This window comes from Phyllostomus discolor, chromosome 8 (genome assembly GCF_004126475.2).
Source record: "Phyllostomus discolor isolate MPI-MPIP mPhyDis1 chromosome 8, mPhyDis1.pri.v3, whole genome shotgun sequence".
Taxonomy (NCBI): Eukaryota; Metazoa; Chordata; class Mammalia; order Chiroptera; family Phyllostomidae; genus Phyllostomus; species Phyllostomus discolor.
Window position 1 is genome coordinate 45,539,336 of NC_040910.2, and position 19,851 is coordinate 45,559,186.

General features: G+C 45.3%; 1 protein-coding gene across 3 annotated transcripts in view; it reads left to right on the top strand.

The window, feature by feature from the left end:
* Positions 1-19,851, top strand: part of CACNA1A (calcium voltage-gated channel subunit alpha1 A) — a 289,195-nt gene that overhangs the window by 109,880 nt on the left and 159,464 nt on the right. For all 3 annotated transcript variants that reach the window (XM_036032406.1, XM_036032405.1, XM_036032407.1), the window contains exons 4-5: positions 14,525-14,630; positions 16,578-16,717. In XM_036032406.1, the coding sequence (XP_035888299.1) occupies positions 14,525-14,630; positions 16,578-16,717 (246 nt within the window). The remainder of the gene's footprint in view (positions 1-14,524; positions 14,631-16,577; positions 16,718-19,851) is intronic.

Genomic DNA, 19,851 nt, shown 5'->3' on the forward strand with positions numbered 1-19,851 from the left:
AACAAGTTGGGTGACTGCCCACCCATTACTGGCTGCATGCCTGAAAATGAGCCTCAGTTCTCTGCTTCTGTAAAAGGGGCAGGAAATAGTCTCTGCATTGTAGGGCTAGACACAGGAAGCAGAGGAAAGTCCTTGCCCTCATGGGCTTACATTCTCTTTGGGGGAGACATAGATAAACAACAAACAAAATAATAAGTTGCGTAATACTTTAGACTATAAGGGCAGTGAGGGGGAAACAACAAGGAGAGGTGGTGGGGAGGCCAGTTGCTGTACTAGGTACAGCCTCACTGAGGAGTTGTCAGCTGAGCTAAGACTTGAAGGAGGTGAGGAGGAAGCCCTGAGGATATCTGGGGGAAGAGAGAACAGCAGATGCAAAGAGGGCCTGAGGCAGGGTCATGCTTGGCCTGTTGGAGGAACAGTGAGGAGGCCAGGGAGACTGAAGGGAGTGAGTGAGGGGGAAAGTAGGAGGAGGCGAGGGCGGGGAGGTGACAGGATAACACCCTGTGGTCTGTGGAGAGGTCCTTGGCTTTTGCTGTGTGTGAGGTGGGAGCCATGGCATCTTCGGAGCACGGAGGGATGTGCCTGGACTCAGATGTTCACAGGCTCCTCTGGTCACTTTGCAGGAGGGGGGAGGGGCAGACTTTGGAGGATGAGAGCAGAAGCCGGGGAGGAGGTTGACAATATTGGTCCAGGTTAGTGGGGGCCAGAGTGCTGGCTGTGGAGGTAATGAGCAGTGGTTGGATTCTGACAATAATTTTTAAAAATTTTACTGTGGCAAAATACATGTAACATAAACTTTACCCTTCTGCGATGTACAATTCAATGGCTTTTAGTACATTTGTAATGTTGTGCAATCATCACTTCTGTTTGGTTTCACATCTCATCCCCGCCAAAAAGGGACTGTATAGCTGCTAGTAATCACTTCCTATTTCCCCCTCCCCCTAGCCTCTGGAAACCACTATCCTGGATATAATTTGAAGGTTGACCAGTAGGATTTCTGGACAAAAACGTGGTGATAGCTCAATAAATTAACACTCAGAAAGCACTTAGGTGGCACATAATAGGTGCTCAAGACGGAAATGGCAAAGCTGTTTTGGCAGCGATGGTAAGCACTTTCCAGAAGCCTTGCTGTAATGCTGAACTGGCCTACTCATCTATTTGGAATTCCCACCTGCAGCAGAGCCAGGATCTTCCACACTTCTAGTATGGCCTGGGTGGGGGTGGCAGAGGAGAAGTCAGGAGGGCCAAACCAGCACCATCCATTCTGAAACATCACCCGACTTCAGTCCAGATTTCCCAGAACCTCGCGGGAAAACATCCAGCCGATGGGAGTCCTGGCACACCCTGGCCTCAGCTTCCTGAGGCTGCTGTTACGCCATCTAGCATTGGTTGGACCTCTGGCTGAGCCAAGATAGCGGCTTTCAGGGGAAGAGCAAGAAGCAGGCAGGTTATCTTTGTGGTTGTGCCCCCACTTCCTTATGTGGCTTCGTGTAATTCCCTACTCCATTCTGTTACTATGGACCTCTCTCTTAAAGGAGTGCGAAACTCCCCACCTCTTTCCTAATGTTTGTGATGTGTTTTGGTTACTGAAGATGAGACCCCTTTATGTGTGCTCTGGTATTAACTTTCTGGTTCCTTCCATCTCTCCCTTAATGTATTATTTTTTCCTTGTTCTTCTGCCCCCTCCATTGACATTTCCTCTTATTGTTATCTGAACTTGATTCTCAGTTCCTGCCATGTGCAGAGCAGTAGAGCTGAAAGACCATGGACCATATAGTCCTGAATTCTGATCCCACTTCTGCCACCTTTGATGCTGTTTGACTTTGGGCAAGTCTTTTAATCTTCCTAAGTGGAAATCCTTCACTTTGCTCAGCTAATATTTCTGGGTTTTGTCTGGCCAATGGTAGTGTCTTTCCCACATCCTTGAAGTTAGGCACAGTCTTGTGACTTGCTTTAGCCAATGGAATGGGAGGGGAAGTAACATGGGTCACTTCTGGGCAGAAGTGTTAAGAGTCAGTGTGTAGTTCACCATGTTTCCTTTCTCCACCCTCTCACATGCACAGAGACGGAGCCTCCCTTAGACTAGGTGCTGGAGAGAGAAAGGCATAGAACAGAGTCCCATCCCACCTGCAGTAGACCCACAGCATGAGCAAGAAAAGTCTGTGGTATCCTCAGCCACTGAAATTGGGGGATCATTTGTCACTACAGAAGGATGTAGAAGACAGGGTTGTAACACCTCATGCCCTGTGCCTGGGGCTAATAACGTAAGCACAGTGCACAGTGTTCTTACAAAGGTTTCATAGACTTCCATGAATTTGAACTTCTAGCTAACAAACATTATTCCCTTCTGTTTTCTTCCTTTAAGATCTCTACTTTCTCTCCCTGTTTTTTAATCTTAAAAAAAATGTGGGTAAAAAATTTTTGACTTTTCCTTTGAGGAGGTTTCTAAAGCCCTGGACATTGATTCATTTGCCCTCAGCCTCATTCTTCCTACTACCTTTTTTTCCTTCCTTGATCACTTAGCATTTGCTGACAGGTAGAGGAGTCTCTGTTTTAACTCATTCAGTTTTAACTCTTGTCACTGTCATCTTCTCTTTCCTCCCCTCCCACCCTTTGCCTGTTTTACTCCTGCTCACCTGACTGGGAGATTATAGTCAGGTTCTAGAACCTGCAGTGTTTCTCTGTTGTCTTCAGCTTCTTGCTTACTTAGGCGCCCCTGGGAATCAGCCGTAGTAGCAAATTAACAAATAGCTCTGAAGCACCTCAAGCTTGAAGACATTTACTTTTGCTCACCTAAGCAGGATCCTGGAGCAATTGCAAATACCCTGTCCCCTCCTGTAACTCTTTCTTCAGCATTGGGAGAGACTCAGGCAGGGGCAGTGCAGACCCAAGCACAAGAAGATCTTGGCCGAGGCTCCTTGAGTGCTGGCCTCATTGGGTGTTGTCATATTGATTAAGCTCCTGGGACAGCTGCCAGCAGCCTCTAGGATTAAATCAATAGAGTTTGCAAAAGTAAAAGCTTCTTTTGGAGGCACAGAAGATGTTGGTTTATTTTTTAATGATAAAGCTTCAAGGAGAATCTTCACGAATGGCAGGGCCAGCAGAGTAAAGGCCAGACAGACCCAAATATTTGGGGAAGTGCACTGGGAGCAAGAGAAGGCAGTTTCATTGGGGATTTAAGGATTTCTGGAAAGATCTGTTTAATGTAGGTTGCCAGTGCCACTGCTGGGAGATTGGGAAGAGAAGGTGAAGGATACTGAAAGAACTGCTGCTGAGATGTAAAGAGAAATTAAGTAGCTGTGGATTCATTTTCTCATTCAACAAGGATTTATTGGGATCCTACTAGGTGCTGGTCATTGGGATGGATGACAAGGATGTAATGGTGAGCAAATTCTATGATGTATTCTTAGAAGAGAAAAGAAGGAAGGAGAGAAGTTCTTGTGAAGATGGAGGTAGAGATAGGAGTGATGTAGCCACAAGGCGAGGAATGCCTGGAGCCACTGGGAGCTGGAAGAAGCAAGGAAGCATCCTCCCATAGAGCCTTTGGAGGGAGCTCAGTCCTGTTGACATCTTAACTGTGGGTTTCTGGCCTGTATAACTGTGAGAGACTAAATTTATGTTGTTTCACCCAATTTGTGGTAATTCATTATAGCAGTCCTAGAAAATGAATACAGATGCTCCTATGATGTTTGAGATGCTTCAGAGAAGGCACAAAAGGATATACCATAGTCATCACCAGAAGCTCACTCGGTGGCAGGGAGAAAATGGAAGGAGAAATACCCCAATTCCTTCTTCCCTCCCATCTCCTGCTGGTGCTTCCCATTGGCCAAACCCACCTGGAAGTCAGGAGATGAGGGAGGTTGAGTGACACAGTTCAAAAGAGACAGCCCTGCTTCTCCCAGGTCACCAAACAGAATGATGGGTGGCTATTTTGAGGGAAAGGGCAGCAGGAGAATGACAAAATACATCAAAACGCATGAGATTCTTAGAAGGTGGATATAGTCAGGAAGGGAAGATACCTATGATTGATCCCTGGGGGGACCAGCAGTTAGAGATTTAGTAGAAAAGGAGGAGTAAAAGAGGAACAAGAGAAATAGTGACAAGAAAGATAGGAGGAAAACTAGGAAAACCCAAAAAAGAGGACATGGCCCAAGAATTTCGTAGCCTGGAGGTCTTTGGTGATCTTCCCTACAAGAGTTTTGGTTGTGTTGTGGAGCTACAGGCCAGCCTGGAGGGGCAGAAGATTCGAGGTAAGGAAGTGGAGGTAACATTTGTAGTCAACTCCTTTTTTGATGAAAAGGAGTGAGACATGAATTGGTGGCTGGAAAGAGATTTGGGGCCAGGGGTGGAGCATCTAACAATGGGAGAATATTTATTTCTTTAAATTGGGTCATTCTCAGCACTGGACCAGTATATTCTGTGATCTTCTCCCATCTAGGATGCTGGAGATCCCAAATGCCCACTTGAGGTTTAGGATCATGATTTTAACATCATCAGCACTGATCATTGATCTCATTCAGAAATGTTCCTCTATTCCAGCACCAGGAAGGCAACTAGTTGGGATCATCCAGTGATGGGCTTTTTCCAGGCGGGAAAGAGAGGCAAGGGAGTGATATGTAACCAGCCTATGTAAGGTTAATGAGGAAGGAAAGGAAGTCAGGAGAGGGTGCTGAGAAATGGTGGTGTGAATGGGTGACAAGACTCAATAGGATGGATGTTGGTATGCACATAAGAGACTTAGTGAGTGGGAGAAGGAGAGTGATGATTAACGAGAACAATGCTGGAAACAGATGTTTTGGAGGTGGTTGGTGTCACTTCTGAGTGTGCATGGCTGGAGTGGCTTGGAGTTGGCATTGGTCATTGATGAGGAGGTATGGATGTCCTCCAATAATCAAGGAGGGAGGGGATCAGCAGGGACAATAGTTTCCCCGCATGGAACTTGAAGGTCATAAGAAGTAATAAGTTTTACCAGAGTCTTACTCCCAGCTTTTATTTTCCTGGGGGCCTCAGCATTTTGGCTGTTGGGGCTGTCTGTGACTGTGGACTTCCCACTGAGCCCAGTGGTACTGGGAGGGACCTTCGTGGACTTGTTCATTTTGGGTTGGGGTGCTTCTTGGCCTTACTGCCTTACCTGGGGCATTTTCCTTGCTTGCATCTAATGTGGGGGGGGGGCATTCTTCACTTTTTCTGGCCTCTTAGGTACCTTTCTCACCACCTGGTTTGGAAGAATCCATCTTTGTCTCAGTTGCTTTCTTGGGGACTCTTCTCCTTGGCTTCACTGAGTGTCTTCAAGATCAGCAGGACAGTGCTGGCTAGTGTGGCTCAGTGGATTGAGTGCAAAGGGTCACCAGTTTGATTCCCAGTCAGGGCCCATTTCTGGGTTTATGGACCAGGTCCCCAGTAGTGGGTGCATGAAAGGCAGCCACACATTGATGTTTTTCTCCCTCTCTCTCTCTCTAAAAATAAATAAATAAAATCTTAAAGTAAACAAAATGAAATAAAAAAAGACCAGCATGGTAGACATCTCTCTGGGTTGGATTATCATTTTATTTTCAGGAACTAATTTGAAGCCACTAGTGGCTCCCTTGGCCTTGGATTTGATTGTTTTAAGAGAATTTCCAGGTTTGAATTTAAGCTGAGGTAGATGGCAGGCATGGAGAAAGAATATGGAGAGGAAGTGGAGGATTTCACTGACCACTACACAGGGGTGACAGAGCAGTAAGACAGGAGAAGGATCTCCCGCCAGGAGACTGAATGTATCTGGGGAGCATGGTTGTAGATTGGGTCAAGGAGGCAGAGACTTCACACCACTCGGATAGCCCCAGGGAACCTTATTGTCCTGATAAAAAAGAGACACCTTATGAGTTTAAAATGGACCAGTATCTTCTGCTTACAACTTGTTTTGGTGGGGTTTTTTCTCTTTTTCTTTTTTTATCAAAGGGACTTCATTTTGCTTGTGTTTGTGTGTGTGTTTTCCATGAGTCATGTTAATTCTTGCTTGTTTAAACTTTTTGATACAGAGCAATTTCTGTGTTTACAGTATGAATTTAATTTCAGAAGGAACACGTGTATACACACTGACCTCGCTTTTTAAAAACCGGAGGATGTAGCTCTGTAAATTTCCTGGGTTGATTTGGCAGTATCTGTGAGAATGCCAAGTGTGTACCCCTCTGACCCAGCAGTTCCTACAGTTGGAATTTATCCTGCAGAAAAAAAATCTTCACAAGTGCACAAGGCGGCTTGGTCAGATTATTCATCACAGTTTTGCTTGTAATAGAGACAAACTGGAAGCATTTAGGGGAATATTAAATAAAAGATGATGCATCCATTCATAAGAATACTGCACAGCCTTTTAAAAGAGGGCGGTCCAATTAAAAAATAAAAGAGGGAGCTATCATGTGCTGATATGTCCAGTGTGGTGAGAGGCCAAGCAAACTGAAGAATTATATATCTCTTTTTTCAAAAGAGAAAAGGTAGTTTCATATGTTTGTTTCCATTCATTCAGTAGTATTTATTGAACACCCACTCTATGCTGGACACTGTTCTGGTTCATGGGGACACAGCTGAGAACAAATCAGGAAAATCCTTGCTCTAATGGGGCTGAGATTCCAGTGAGAAAGAACTCTATCAATAACAAATAACTAAAATACCTAGTCTGTTTGGTGAGAGAAGCTGCTAGAAACAAACAAACAGGGATTTGAGATTTGAGATGTGGTGGCCAAGGAAGATAATGTTTTAGTACAGCCTGAAGGGGGCGAGGGGATGGGCCCTGCTTACACCCAGGAAGACAGAGCAGCCAGTGCACAGAAGGGTGTCGGGGAGACTGGAAGGCAAACACCAGGCTGTGGGTGGTGGTTACCTTTGGGAAGTGGGGCGTGGTAAGGATTTTCCACTTTTTAAATGATACTTTATCAATTTTAAAAATTAAAAACAGAAGAATACAATAAAAACATATTCCTTTTATATGTAAAATTACTTGTTATTCTTTAAAAAGGGGATCTTAAGGCTTGTCCGGATGGTGCTTAGGGATGAAGGCCCAGAAGAGTTAGCCGGAACAGTCAGTGAATAAAGATGGGAACTCTTGAGAATTAAGAGGAAATAAGAGAAGCAAAACTAACAGGGATTTTTTTTTAATTGAGGTGAGATTCATATAATTTAACTATTGTAAAGTGGACAGTTCAGTGTCGTTTAATACGTTCACAGTGTTATGCAACCATCTCCTCTACCTAGTTGCAAGACATTTCTGCCCACCCCCCCAGAGGAAACCCTATCCTCATTAAGTGTTTCCTCCTGAACTCCCCTCTTTCTCCTGCATGCAACAAACTGCATTCTGTCTCCATGGACATGCCAAAAGATTGGAACAGCCCAAAAGTCCATCAGTGGGTGAGCTGATACACAAATGATAATCCATTCATACAGCAGACTATTATTCAGCCATGAAGAGGAATGAGGTATTGATACACAGTACAATATGGATGAACCCCAAAGATATCATGTTGAGTGAGAGAAGCCAGACGCAAAAGGTCGCTTCTTGAATGATCCCATTTATATGAAATATCTAATGGGGATTTTACAACATTTATTTTGAGCCTGATATTATTGGAGTGGACCACACATACATTTACTGCTTTCTCCTCTTGGAATCATTTCCCATTCAAGAGGAGGCCTCATCAGCCATGGTGAGGGTGAAGAGGAGGTACTGAGACTTAATGTGTTAAAAAAAAAAGAAATAGGAAATTTAATACTAGTAGCAGCAGTTGTAATAAAAACAATAAAATAAGCATTGACTGCATGATCACAATGCAGTGAACCCCATCGTATGCTTTCCTAAGGTTACTCAGTTTTCCAGTCATCTCTGGAACTGGAGTGAACAATAACAAAACACTTCCATTGAGTAGGTACGATATGCTGAGCCCCATTCTAGGTGTGTTGAGTTTGTCCCCTCATTCCTTTCTCACACGGCCCTGTGAAGTAAGTGCTACTTTTCGCATTTTACATGTGAGGAAACTGAGGCTCAGAGAAGGTAACTCTTTTGCCCAAGGTCAAAACCATGTCTGACCCCCGAGCCCTTTTAACTGCTCTGCTGTATTTCTCTCACACACATTTCCAGTGTTCTGAGCAGAAGCATGATCTAGCTGCCCTGGGGTAGACTTCTCTTTTCAGAACCAAAGTGTTAAAAGTCCTTGGATAATATTAAAAACAAATGATACATCAAATCTACTTGGTGTCAGGTTTTTAATTTTCCCTTCATTGGATTTTCTTGCTGACATAATGAATCTTTTTTTTAATTCTTTGGCTTCTACTCTGTATGTGAAATGTAGATCTTTACAGTGTCTCAGAGAGTGTTAGTACTTGATGCTGGGTTTGCTTGCCCTGCCCCAGACTTGCCTAGGATCTGAATGTGAAATTAAACTTGCACCCTCGTCGCTGGCCGTGGTGCTGAATACGTCCCGAGCAGCACCAGAGTTGCCCTTGTTAGCACGTCGTCACCGCGGGAGTCTCATACTGACGGGCTGGTAGAGAGCTCTTTTCTGGGCTTGGTTTTTGGTTGTTACTGTGTATTGGAGAGTGTGAAGCCCAAATCTGAAAACTTCAGACCCCTTGGATTATTGGAAGTTGAAATATTTATTAATATGATCCCCCTCGGAATGGGTATTATGAGGGTGTGGACTAGCATGTGGTGGTTGATCGTTACTAAATTGTGGCAGTTGGTTGAGATTCAGGTGAGGTCTAGTCCACTTGGTCTCATATATGAGATTATGGCCCCAGGTATATTCCAATTCCAATTTTTAAGTAAAAGCAAAACCATACACCTTTTAATAAGAGTAAGCTGCCAAGTAGTCTGGGAACCACCAGCTTAAAAACAGGGATCTTAGGGTGAGACCTAGCTCTTCCATTATATCCTGTATGACCTTGAGCAATTCATTATCCTCTCTGAGCCTTGATTGCCTTATCTGGAAAATGAGGCTTGCAACAGAACCCACCTTGTAAAACTGCTGCAAGGAATTAACTGAAACAATGAGTGTGGAGTGCTCAGCACAGTGTCTGCACAACGAAGTGCTCAGTAAATGGCAGCTCTAATTAGGACTTTTGTGCCTGTTAATGGCCCCATAATAGTTCATGTTGCCAAGTTAAATTGTGGCTTTTGTTTGGCAGAGCAAGGGATATGTCCTACACCCATACATGTAGAGCCCTGTAACCCCACTTTTTCTTGGTAATTGTGACAAGCATGGAACTCACATGAAAAGGTCTGTTTGGATTCTCCCCACAAGGTCAACTGCTTAGTTGACTCAGTGAAGTATCTGTTTCCTCATAAAACACCCACCAGGCAGCCCCTATAGTAGAGAAAAGACCTTGATAAGTTAATAAACCTAATTTGATTTTCATACTAACAACAGGAGTTTGGGGATGAGATGGAGGTGGGGGTACCACAAAAAGGATGAATTACTTGGGTATTCTGCGAGGTCTTGCTAAGGGGCTGGAACCATCAGCCATGCCCACTTTGAAGATTGATTTCTGGATCTCAAGAGCAATTCCTGTTAGCAAATGCATCCCTCCCTCCCTCCCCGGGAAGAATTGCTTGGTCGTTGCCAGTGTTGTACACAGCCCCTCTCCAGGGCCTCTGTGGGTCCTTATCAATTTAATCGAGGGGGGAGCTTTGTGCATCTGCACTTGCCTGCAGGGTTGTTTGCTACCCCGCCTCCCATGAGCCATTTCAGGAGCCAGCTTTTCCTCCCATCAGGGATGCTTCTCTCCTTTCATCTCCACCCCCCCTTCCTCCCCTTGGCCTCTTCTGCTGGCTGATTATTCTGGATCCCGCTGACACAGGTGCTTTTTCACCAACCAATCCGGAAGCAGGCTCAGCTCAGCTAGCAGAGGCATTGCTCACCGCAGCTGTGAGTTAGAATCCAGGCTTTCTAAATCAGGAGGATCGAGCACAATTTGGGGTTGGGGTGAGAAAGCCTTACCTCCCCCTGCCTGGACTACCTTTGACTTCTGCCTGGGATGAGACATCTCTTCACATGCCAAGAAGTCATTACCCCATCTTTGTGTCTGTTCACCAGCCAATCATTGTTTATTTCAAGGAGCTGGTTGAGTCCTTAACATGCCTACAGAGACCTGGAATGAGATGGAGTGGGGGGGGGTACAAAAAGCAGGACCTACCCACCCTTACTTTTTTGCACAAATGTTTATTGAGCAACTACTATACTATGTAACATATGCTCTCTTAAGTGCTAAGACCAAAGCTGAACAAAGTAGACAAAAATCCCTGCTTGCATAGAGTTTACAGTCTAGTGGGGGAGACAAAAGGTGAAAGAGATAAAGAAGAAAAATATAGCATATGTTTGACTGGGGACAAGACTAAGGGGAAGACTGGAGCAGGGAAAGGGGATTGAATGCCCCACTGAAGAACAACAGATGCAAAAGCCCTGGGGCAGGGACCACCTGGGGTGTGTTTGGGGGGGGGCCCCCGGGGGAGACCAGTGTGGTTGCTGCTGAGTAAACGGGAATGGAGAAGATGAGGGCAGGGAGGTGATGAGGGCCAGTCATGCAGGGCCCTGCTGGCTGCCAGGAGGGCTTGAGTTTTCTGAGTGAAATGGGAGCCATGGGAAGGCAGTGACCACTTCCACATGCATTATGTCATAATTTTCCTTTTGCTTATTTGTCTCATTCTGACATTGCTCTTGTTTCATCAAGATCTTGGGTTTCTTATCAGCCCCCTGCCTGAGTGGTGGCAGAAGATCATGACGGCTGAATTCTTCTCCTAGGGTCATGACGTGGAGGAGAAAGCTTGGGGAGAGAGAAAAGCCCCCACTTCTTTTGGGATGACTCAAAGCCACAATTACCTGGGCTCCTCCTGCCCCTGAAATAGATCTAAGGCAGCACTTGCCAAACTTCAGTGTGCACACAGATCCCCTGGAGCTCTTGCTAAAATGAAGTTTCTGACTCAGCAGTTGGCCTGGGGTCTGAAACTGTTTCAGTGGGTGCTGCCTGTGCTGCTGGTCCTTGGACCACAAGGGTCAGAGGTCGATTTTGCAGGTTCCCTTTTGGGGCATGTCTGTAGACATTGGCAGGGTCTGTGGGTGTGTGGAGGCAGAGGTGGATGACATTTGATAGCCAGTGTGGCCATGTCTAACAAGAACTAAAAAAAAAACAGAAATAGGGGAGAAAGGGCAGCCTCATTGCATTTGCCAGTGTGCTGACTAAGCCTTCATCACCATACCCGGTGAGCTCTGGGTCTGAAATCCAGGCGACACTGTGCACCTGAAACCCTAATAATTCAGCCCATAAAAGTGCTACTTGCTATGAGCTTTCTGGGATGCTTCCTGGAACCTCAGCTCAAATCTGATGCAAAGGAAGTCACATCCTAGCTGTTTGGGAGCAGGAGGCCAGGGGGCCGGAGGATTGAGAAGGCAGCTTAATGCAGAAGCAAGCAGGGAGCTAGTCGGCAGGGAAGGGAAGCGAAATCATCAGATTCAAATCATGATTTCAGAAGCCTCAGCAAGGGGAGGCCAGGGAAGGGCTTGGCGTTGCTTCTCTGTGTACAAATATTGTCTCTTATTTTCCGGGCTGCAGGGTGAGGCAGAATGGAGTATTTGTGCAACAGAGCCCAGCTTTGTTCTCTGTGCTCCTAATGACTGTCAGCTCGGAGGCAGGAAGCCAATCAGAGAGGATCGTCGGCAAGGCTGGCTTTTGTTGGCTCCCCAAATTGCCCTGAGTCTCAGATTTGCTTTTTAGAGTGTGCATGAGTGCAACTCAGCTGCTTTCAGCTGCAGGCAAGGGCTGGAGCTGGTGACAAAGAAGGCCTGGTTTTCCTGACTTCTGTAGATGTTTACTCCCAGGTTTCCTGTATCAGACTCTGTTTTCCCACCTGGAAAGTAGGCAGATGCCTCTACTCCTCCAGTCTGTAAATTCCATTGGTTTTGTGGAGCTTCCAAAATGCCAAACCTAACTCTAGGGCCAAAGGGGAGACTGAAGCCAATTACATTTCCAAGGGAGAAAGCTGGGAGGAGGGCAGCAGTTTAACATGGCCAAGTTCATGACATGCTCTTTGATGCTTCTGCACCACCATAGATTTCAGTATTCCCAGAAGATACTTGGCAGTGTCTGGAGATCACTTTTGGTTGTCACAAGTTTGGGTTGTCATAACTGGGGGGAGGGGGTGCTACTGGCATCTAGTGGGTGAAAGCCAGGGATGCTGCTCAGCACCTTGCAGTGCACTGGGCAGTCTCCACCTCAGAGCACGATCCTGCCCCAGATGTCAGCCATGTGGACATTGAGAAACTGCTCCAGAGGAAGCAACTCTTTGTGCTTTCTCCCTCTAGCATCCATTTCTTCACACCTAACCTCTTCTCAGAGTTTGCTGGCTCCATTTATGGAAGCTATTGGATGGGAGTGGTGCTTCAGCAGGTCTGACAGGGGGACAGGGGACATTCTCATTCACCAACTGATCAGCGGATCAAGCCCTAATATGAACTGAGCAGGACAGACCCTCTCCAAGTGGGAGTCCAGTGGGACTCCCTGGTGCGTTCCTAGGAGGCAGGGCGGAGTTTGCCTGGAGGGAGATGGAATGCTGCATCTGCCACTCGCCGCAGGACTGCCCCTTCCCTCCCTCAGGTCTTCCAGGGCAGCTCCTCAGAGGCCTGCCCGACCATCATATATTTTTACTGAGGTGAAATTCACATAACAATACTAGCTATTTTAAAGTGACTAATTCAGTGACATTTAGTACATTCACCATGTTGTGCCGCTATCCCCTTTATCTAGTTACAAAACAGTAAGCAGTCACTACTCAATCCCTCCCCCCAGCCCCTGGCAGTCTGCTTTCTGATTCTGTGGATGTGCCCATTCTGGACGTTTTCTATCAGTGGAATTTATACTGTCTGTGGTCTTTTGTGTCTGGCTTCTTCCACTCAGCATAACGTTTTTAAGGTTCATCCACATTGTAGTATGTGTCAGTGCTTCATTTTTGTGGCAAACACTCCATTTTATGACTATACGGCATCTTGTTTAACAGTTCATTAATTGATGGACATTTGGGTTGTTTCTACCTTTTGGTGATTATGAACAGTGCACTGCTGTGGACAGGGATGTACAAATATTTGCCTGAGTGTCTGTCTCCCATTTCTTTTGTTCATATACCTAGGGGTGGAATTAATGGATCATATGGTAGTTTGATGTTCACCTTTTGAGAGACCACCAAACTATTTTCCACAGTGGCTACACCATTTTGCATCACCACCAGCAATGTTCAACAGTTCCAGTTTCTCACATCCTTGTCACTGTTTTCTGATTCTTGCCATCCTAGTGGGTATGAAGTGGTATCTCCTTGCGGCTTTGATTTGCATTTCCCTGATGGCTCATGATGCTGAGCACTTTTTCATATGCTTGTTGACTGTTTGAACATCTACTTGGAGAAATGTCTATTCAAGGCCTCTGCTCATTTCTTTCAATTGGTTGTTTGTCTGTTAATGAGTTGTAAGTGTTGTCTACATATTCCAGACACTAGACCCTTATCACACATGTGATTCACAAGTATTTTCTCCCATTCCGTTGTTTACCTTTTCACTTTCTTGACAATGCTCTTTGATGCACACAAGTTTCAATTTTGACAAAGTCCAATTTATCAATCTTTTTCTTTTATTGCTCATGCTTTTGATGTCATATCTGACCACCACATTTCACTTTTTAGTTTTATTAATTTCAATTTTTTTTATTGTTGACTTTCTTACAAATGTCCCCTATCCTCCCCCCTTTGCACCCTTCCATCCAGCCCCTGCTCCCCCCAGTCCTTCACCACGCTGTTGTCTATGTCCGTGGGCTGGCATGTGTGCATATATGTTCTTAGACTAATCTCTTCCTTCCCCCCCAGACTGATCTCAGAGGGGAAAGCGGGGGGGGGGGGGGGGGGTCCTGAAGGAGATTAGCCTGACCATTGTATTTTAAATTGCAACCCATGACTTTCTTTCCTCCTTTTTCTTTCCACAGCACTCAGTGTCTGCTAACAGACTGTGTAAACATGGTTGTCTCACTTACTTGCTTCTCTTCCCTGAGGGCAGAGCTTTTTGTCTGATTTATTCTCTGCTGTATTCCCAGCACCCAGAATAGGGCCTGGCACACAATAGGTGCTGATTTCATATTTGTCCAATAAAAGCTGGAGGTGAGATGGAGGAAGAATATCCACATTTTTCTTACAGAGTCATCTGCTGGGTTTTTAGGGAGTGAAATTACTCTGTGTGAGATTATAATGGTAGATAAATGACATCATACATTTGCTCAAACCCATGGACTGCTCAACACCAAGAGTGAGCCCTAATGTGAACTATAGACTTTGAGTTACTATGATGTGTCAGTGTAGGTTCATCAGCTGTAACAAATGTTCCCTCTGGTGAGGGATGTGGAGAGTGGGACAGGTTGTGCAGGTGGGGGGACAGGGGCATACAGGAAATCTCTGTATCCTCACAGCTTAATTTTGCTGTGAACCCAAACAAGCTGGAAAGATTTCTCCTTAATTCCACCATACTCCCTTTGAATACATGATTTTAGCCACCATCATAGCAAACTGCATCGTCCTCGCCCTGGAGCAACACCTACCTGACGATGACAAGACCCCCATGTCTGAGCGGCTGGTGAGTGATGTTTTCCTTTTGGGCTAAACCGATGTGGCGGTGGGAGCAGAGGGCAGCGCTTGGTCTTTGAGCCAAAAGCTGGATCGTGGGTCCCTTGCCCAGGGAAGCCTCAATTTCGTGAACCCTGATAATCTAGAGAGAGAGATGCCCTCACTGCCCATTCCCCACCCTTGCCCCCAACCAGACCTGGCATCAGCCAGGAGGGGATGGGTGAGAGTGGTCACACTGTCCATGAAAATGTCACATTCAAACCAAAATCCTTGTGAAAAATTTGAACCATACACCAAAATACAAAGAACAGTACAGTGATCCCCACCTTGCAATGAACCCATCATCCAGATTCAACAGTTGTCAAGATTTTGCCTCATTCGTATTTTCTGTCCTTTTTAATTTCCATGGTTTGTCTTTCTTGGCCAGATTTTAAAAGCAATTCCCAGATAACAGGTCAATGTGTGGCCATATACCTAAGTTTGCATTGCTAAAAATATGGGCATTTTCTGAGATCACCAGAGTTTCACGTTCACACCCAAAACAATTAGCAGTGGTTTTTTGAGACTGTCGAAGACCCAGTCAGTAATCACATTCCTGTGGTTGTCTCAGAAGTGGCTTCTTAGAGTTGATTTGTTTGAACCAAGATCCAGATGTGGTCTAGATTTTGTTATATTACTTAAGACTTTTAATCTAATCTAGAGCAATACATTCTCTCCTGTCACTGACTTATTGCAGAAACCAGTCCAGATGCCCTAAGGAGTGTCCCACATTCTGATGTCTGCCTGGTGGCTTACTTGTGATGCCATTTAGCTTGTTTCTCCGTCTCCTGTGTTTCCTTATACATGGGTGTCAGCTCTGGAGGACAGTTGAAGTCCTCATTAAAATTTTCTCATTTGGTGAAACTGCAGAGCTGAAAACTAGCATTAAGATCCTTCTTGATCCCTCTCAGTGGCCTCCCAGCTCCTTGGGTCCCTTCCTGGCTCTCTGAAAATACAATGGAGAAGACTTCTACCCTTCCTTTCACTTTGTTAGAACCAGTTGTAATAGCTCCAGGGTAAATAGGGGGTTGTAAGAATCCACTAGTGAAAAGAGTGCATTGAAACAACAGTCAGCAAATAGTAGTGTTGTGACAAGCTCATATACAACAAATGAAGGGAGGATGCAAATGATTGAAGCTTGAGAAACATTGTCATAACAGATAGGAAAAGGTCTGCATAGGGGCTCTGACAGAGTGGAGCTTATAGCTTAACTTCAGCTCCTATAGACTGTCAGCTGGGAGCCAGAACTGGCAGAAGGTGCCGCAAGAGGCTGAGGGGTGGAGGCCCTGGCCACTGGCCAGCCAGCACAGAAGTATTACCCCTATATTTTAGCAACCTGAACACCTCTGCTGGTGCATACAAGCTGAGAAACATCACAAGGGTCAGATTTGGAGGTGAGGTTGGTACACAGGGTCCCACTCCAAAGACCTTGAGCGATGTGTACAACAAGGAAACAGACTAGACCAGCGCTTTCTGGTAGAATTTCTGCTGTGATGAAAACATCCTCCATCTGCATTCTCTAATATGGAAGCCACTGAAAAGGTAGCTAATGTGACTGTGGAACTGGATCTTCCATTTTATTTCACTCAAATTCATTTAAAGTTGTTCAGATATAAGCAGCTGCATGTGACCAGTGGCTGCTGTCTTGGACAGCACAGGCCCAAACAGTTTTACTTGGCCAAGTGGTGCGTGACGTTGACCAAAAGGAAAGAAGGAGGGTGTCTTCCCCTAGTGTCTTCTTCTCTTGCAAAAACCTCAGGCAAGAGAACTCCGGGAAGGATACAGTGGGGGGCAGTGAGCGCTGGAGGGCTGCAAGGGGTGAGGGGAGGTGGGTACAGATCTCCAGGTGGGCCGATTCCCAGATCTTGCCACCCTCTGCCCAGCCAATAACCCTGACCTTACCCTCTCTCCCTTCCAGGATGACACAGAACCGTACTTCATTGGAATTTTTTGTTTCGAGGCTGGCATTAAAATCATCGCCCTTGGGTTTGCCTTCCACAAAGGCTCTTACTTGAGGAATGGTTGGAACGTGATGGACTTTGTGGTGGTGCTAACAGGGTAAGCATATCATGCTATATTACTCACAATTATCTTGAATTACGAGGACTTTGGAAATGTAACATTTGGCATGGTCCAGGCTGGGCTCAGGGAGACTGAGCTCCCGTGTTCTTCTGCCTTCTTTCTCCCCGCCTCCAAATCTTAGCTGCATGTTACAGCGGATGCTTTCTGTTACAATTAGAATAATAGCTTATTAGAGTCAACTGCTTCCAAAGTGCTTTATGTGCATCCTCTCATTTAATCCTCACAACAACCCAATGAATTAGGAAATATTAATATTCCCATGTGACCACTGGGGAATTGGAAACACAGAGAGGAACTTGCCTGAGATCACCCGGCTATTAAGGGATGGACCTGGGATTTGAAGCTGAGATTATGTGATTCCAGAAATCATGTTTTTAACTATTGTGTGTGCATGGTCTTTCTGCCTTGCTTGGGGGTGTCTCACCCCTACTTTAAATTGGTTAATGTTTGTTGCTGACTTTTGGGTACAAGAGATTATGGTAGAACTATGGAGAAAACCAGTCTAGATTAGGTGCAGTCACTGCCTTCGATGAGTATACAGTGAACCATAGTTGTATACAGTGGTGTACAGATCTGTATACAATAAACCATATTTGAAATGTGGATGTGTATACACTTTCCATCAACGACCCTGTATAAGGTAATGTTAGCTACTGTAACAAAAAATTCAAAAGTTGGTTGTGACTTGAACACAACAGAAGTTTATTTCTCATTAATTTTAAGTCCCAAACAGCTGTTCCTCATTGGCTAGCTTCTCTCCTCTGAACAGTGATTGAGAGTCCCAGGCCCTTGCTCATTATTAACCCTCAGCTTCTAAGAACTTGGTGCTTGTGTGTATGGAAGGGCATACTTGGGAGGTTTATGAGCCTGGCCAGGACCTGGCACATATTCCAGTCATATGCCTTTGGCTAGAAGTCAACCACATGCCCACATATCACTGCAAGGAACACTGGGAAATGTGAGACTGTGTATAGAAGGAAAGGGAAATGGATTTGGTGAATAACCAGCCAATCTTGGTCACAGACCCAGAGCCCTTTATCAGATCCCAGTATGGACATTACCATTTTGTGTTGGTTTCTGCTTCCTCTGCCCACCCACTCATCTCCCTTGAGCTAAGTCTGGCTTTTCTCTTCCAAGACCTTTCTTTGTTAGGAGGCCTTCCTTATGGTTCTCCTCTATGGGGTCACAGTCCTCTGTGGGTTCATATTTCTCTTGCTGCTCTAGGTCCTGGTTCTCTTGGCAGATGTCATGACTCTCAGCACGCATCCTGTGTTGGCCAGGCTCTCACTATTCAGGTTTTGAGTACCTATGTTGTTCAGAGCCATGTTGCTTCTCACAATAGAAGCTGTGCCATATGGGTTTGTTTCAGTAGGGCAATCAACCCCTATGGGGTTGTGGGGACTCTGGGGTAGCTGTAGCAGGTGGGTGTTCCCTGAGGGACCTCGGTTGGCTGTGCTCATAGTCCTGTGGCTTGGGACCTTGACAGGTTCCATAGACATGCCATGGCACTTTTCCCTTGGCTTACTAGGAAACTCATCTGTAAAAACTGAGTGACTTTGTTGTTGTTGTGATTGTTGTGGTTTAAAAAATATATAATAAAAATAGTCAGACATTCGAAAAGAAGTAGAGGATAATATAATGAATGCCTGTGTATGCAAATATTCAGTGAATATTTGGTGTACACCTACTATGTGTCAGGCTCTGAGACACAGCAGTGAACAAAACAAACCAAAGTCTCTCCTCTTGTGGAATGAATATTCCTAGTGATAAAGAAAGACAGAATGAATGAATGAAATATCTGATGTGCAGATGGTGGTGAGGGCTACAGAGAAATAATAAATCAGCAAAAATTGGGATGTCTTATGGGTAGAATGACTAGAAGCCAGGGAAGATTTCATTGGGATGGTGATATTTGCATGAGAACCTGAAGGAAGTTAATGAATGAGTCATGATGATAGCTGAAGGAGGAGAGTACCAGGCAGAGGGAACAGCAGATGCAAAGGCCCTGAAGCTGGACTGTGTAGGATGAACAGTGGCGGCCAGGGTGGCTGGAGCAGAGTGATGGAGGGAGAGAGTAGAGAAGGTGAGGGCAAGGAGGTAATGGAGCAAGCTACCATCAAAATGAGCCTTTCTGGTACAGTGTAAGTCCCTGTGATCCTTTTTTGGGCCCCATCCCTTTCGCTTTCCCATCCAGAGGCACTTTCCTGAATTTTGTTTATCATTTCCATTTATGCATTTATGGTTATATTATGTAAATATATAAGAAATCTATACATATGGTACTGTTTTTGCATACTCTAAGTTTGTCTCCAAGCGTTTTCTTCTATAACCTGCCTCTGGCACTCAACATGAGATTAATCTGATTGACAAGACTAGGTCTCATTCACCCATTTTCACTACCACATAGTATTCTGCAGAACGAATAGTCTACCAAGTATTCATCCACTGGGGTTGTTTCCAGCTTTGGGCTGTTTGGAACTAAGCTGTTCCCTTGTTCTTATGAGTGGATTTCTCTAGGGCGTATACCCAGGAGTGGAACTGCTGAGTTGTGTACCATGTGCATCTCCAGCTTCACTGGATATTGCCAAATTGCTCTGCAAAGTGGTTGTGCCAGTTTATGCTCTCTGGGGGCTGGCTTTTGCTGGCAGGGACTGGCTCGACCTTGCTGGCAGGGAGGAACCTTAAAGGCCCCTGTTTTTTCTTAATAACATAGTTTTTGAAATACCTAGGGAAGCTTGTCTGCCATTGAGCATATAGTAAGTCTCACTAAGTGATCAGTACATTGAGAGGTGGCCATTCGATGGGTCAGTTTGCCAGTTGGATGTCTGTATCTGCTCCTTGATTACGACAAGGTGGCCTTTTTTCTCTAGCTTTATGCATCTGATGAGCCTCTAGAGGAGAAATTCTTCATCTGGGGCAGATAGATCCCAAGGATGGAAGCCCATAGTTGTATCTATGAGTCCTTTAAAACTGCATGCAAATTGTGGGTATATATAGTTTCCTGGTCTTTAGTTTTCATTAGACTCTCCAGGGGTCCTGGTCCTAAAACCACAAGGAATCACCATTGTAGGTTTCTAATCCTTTCTTATCCTCTTCTTTCCTTCTTTCTT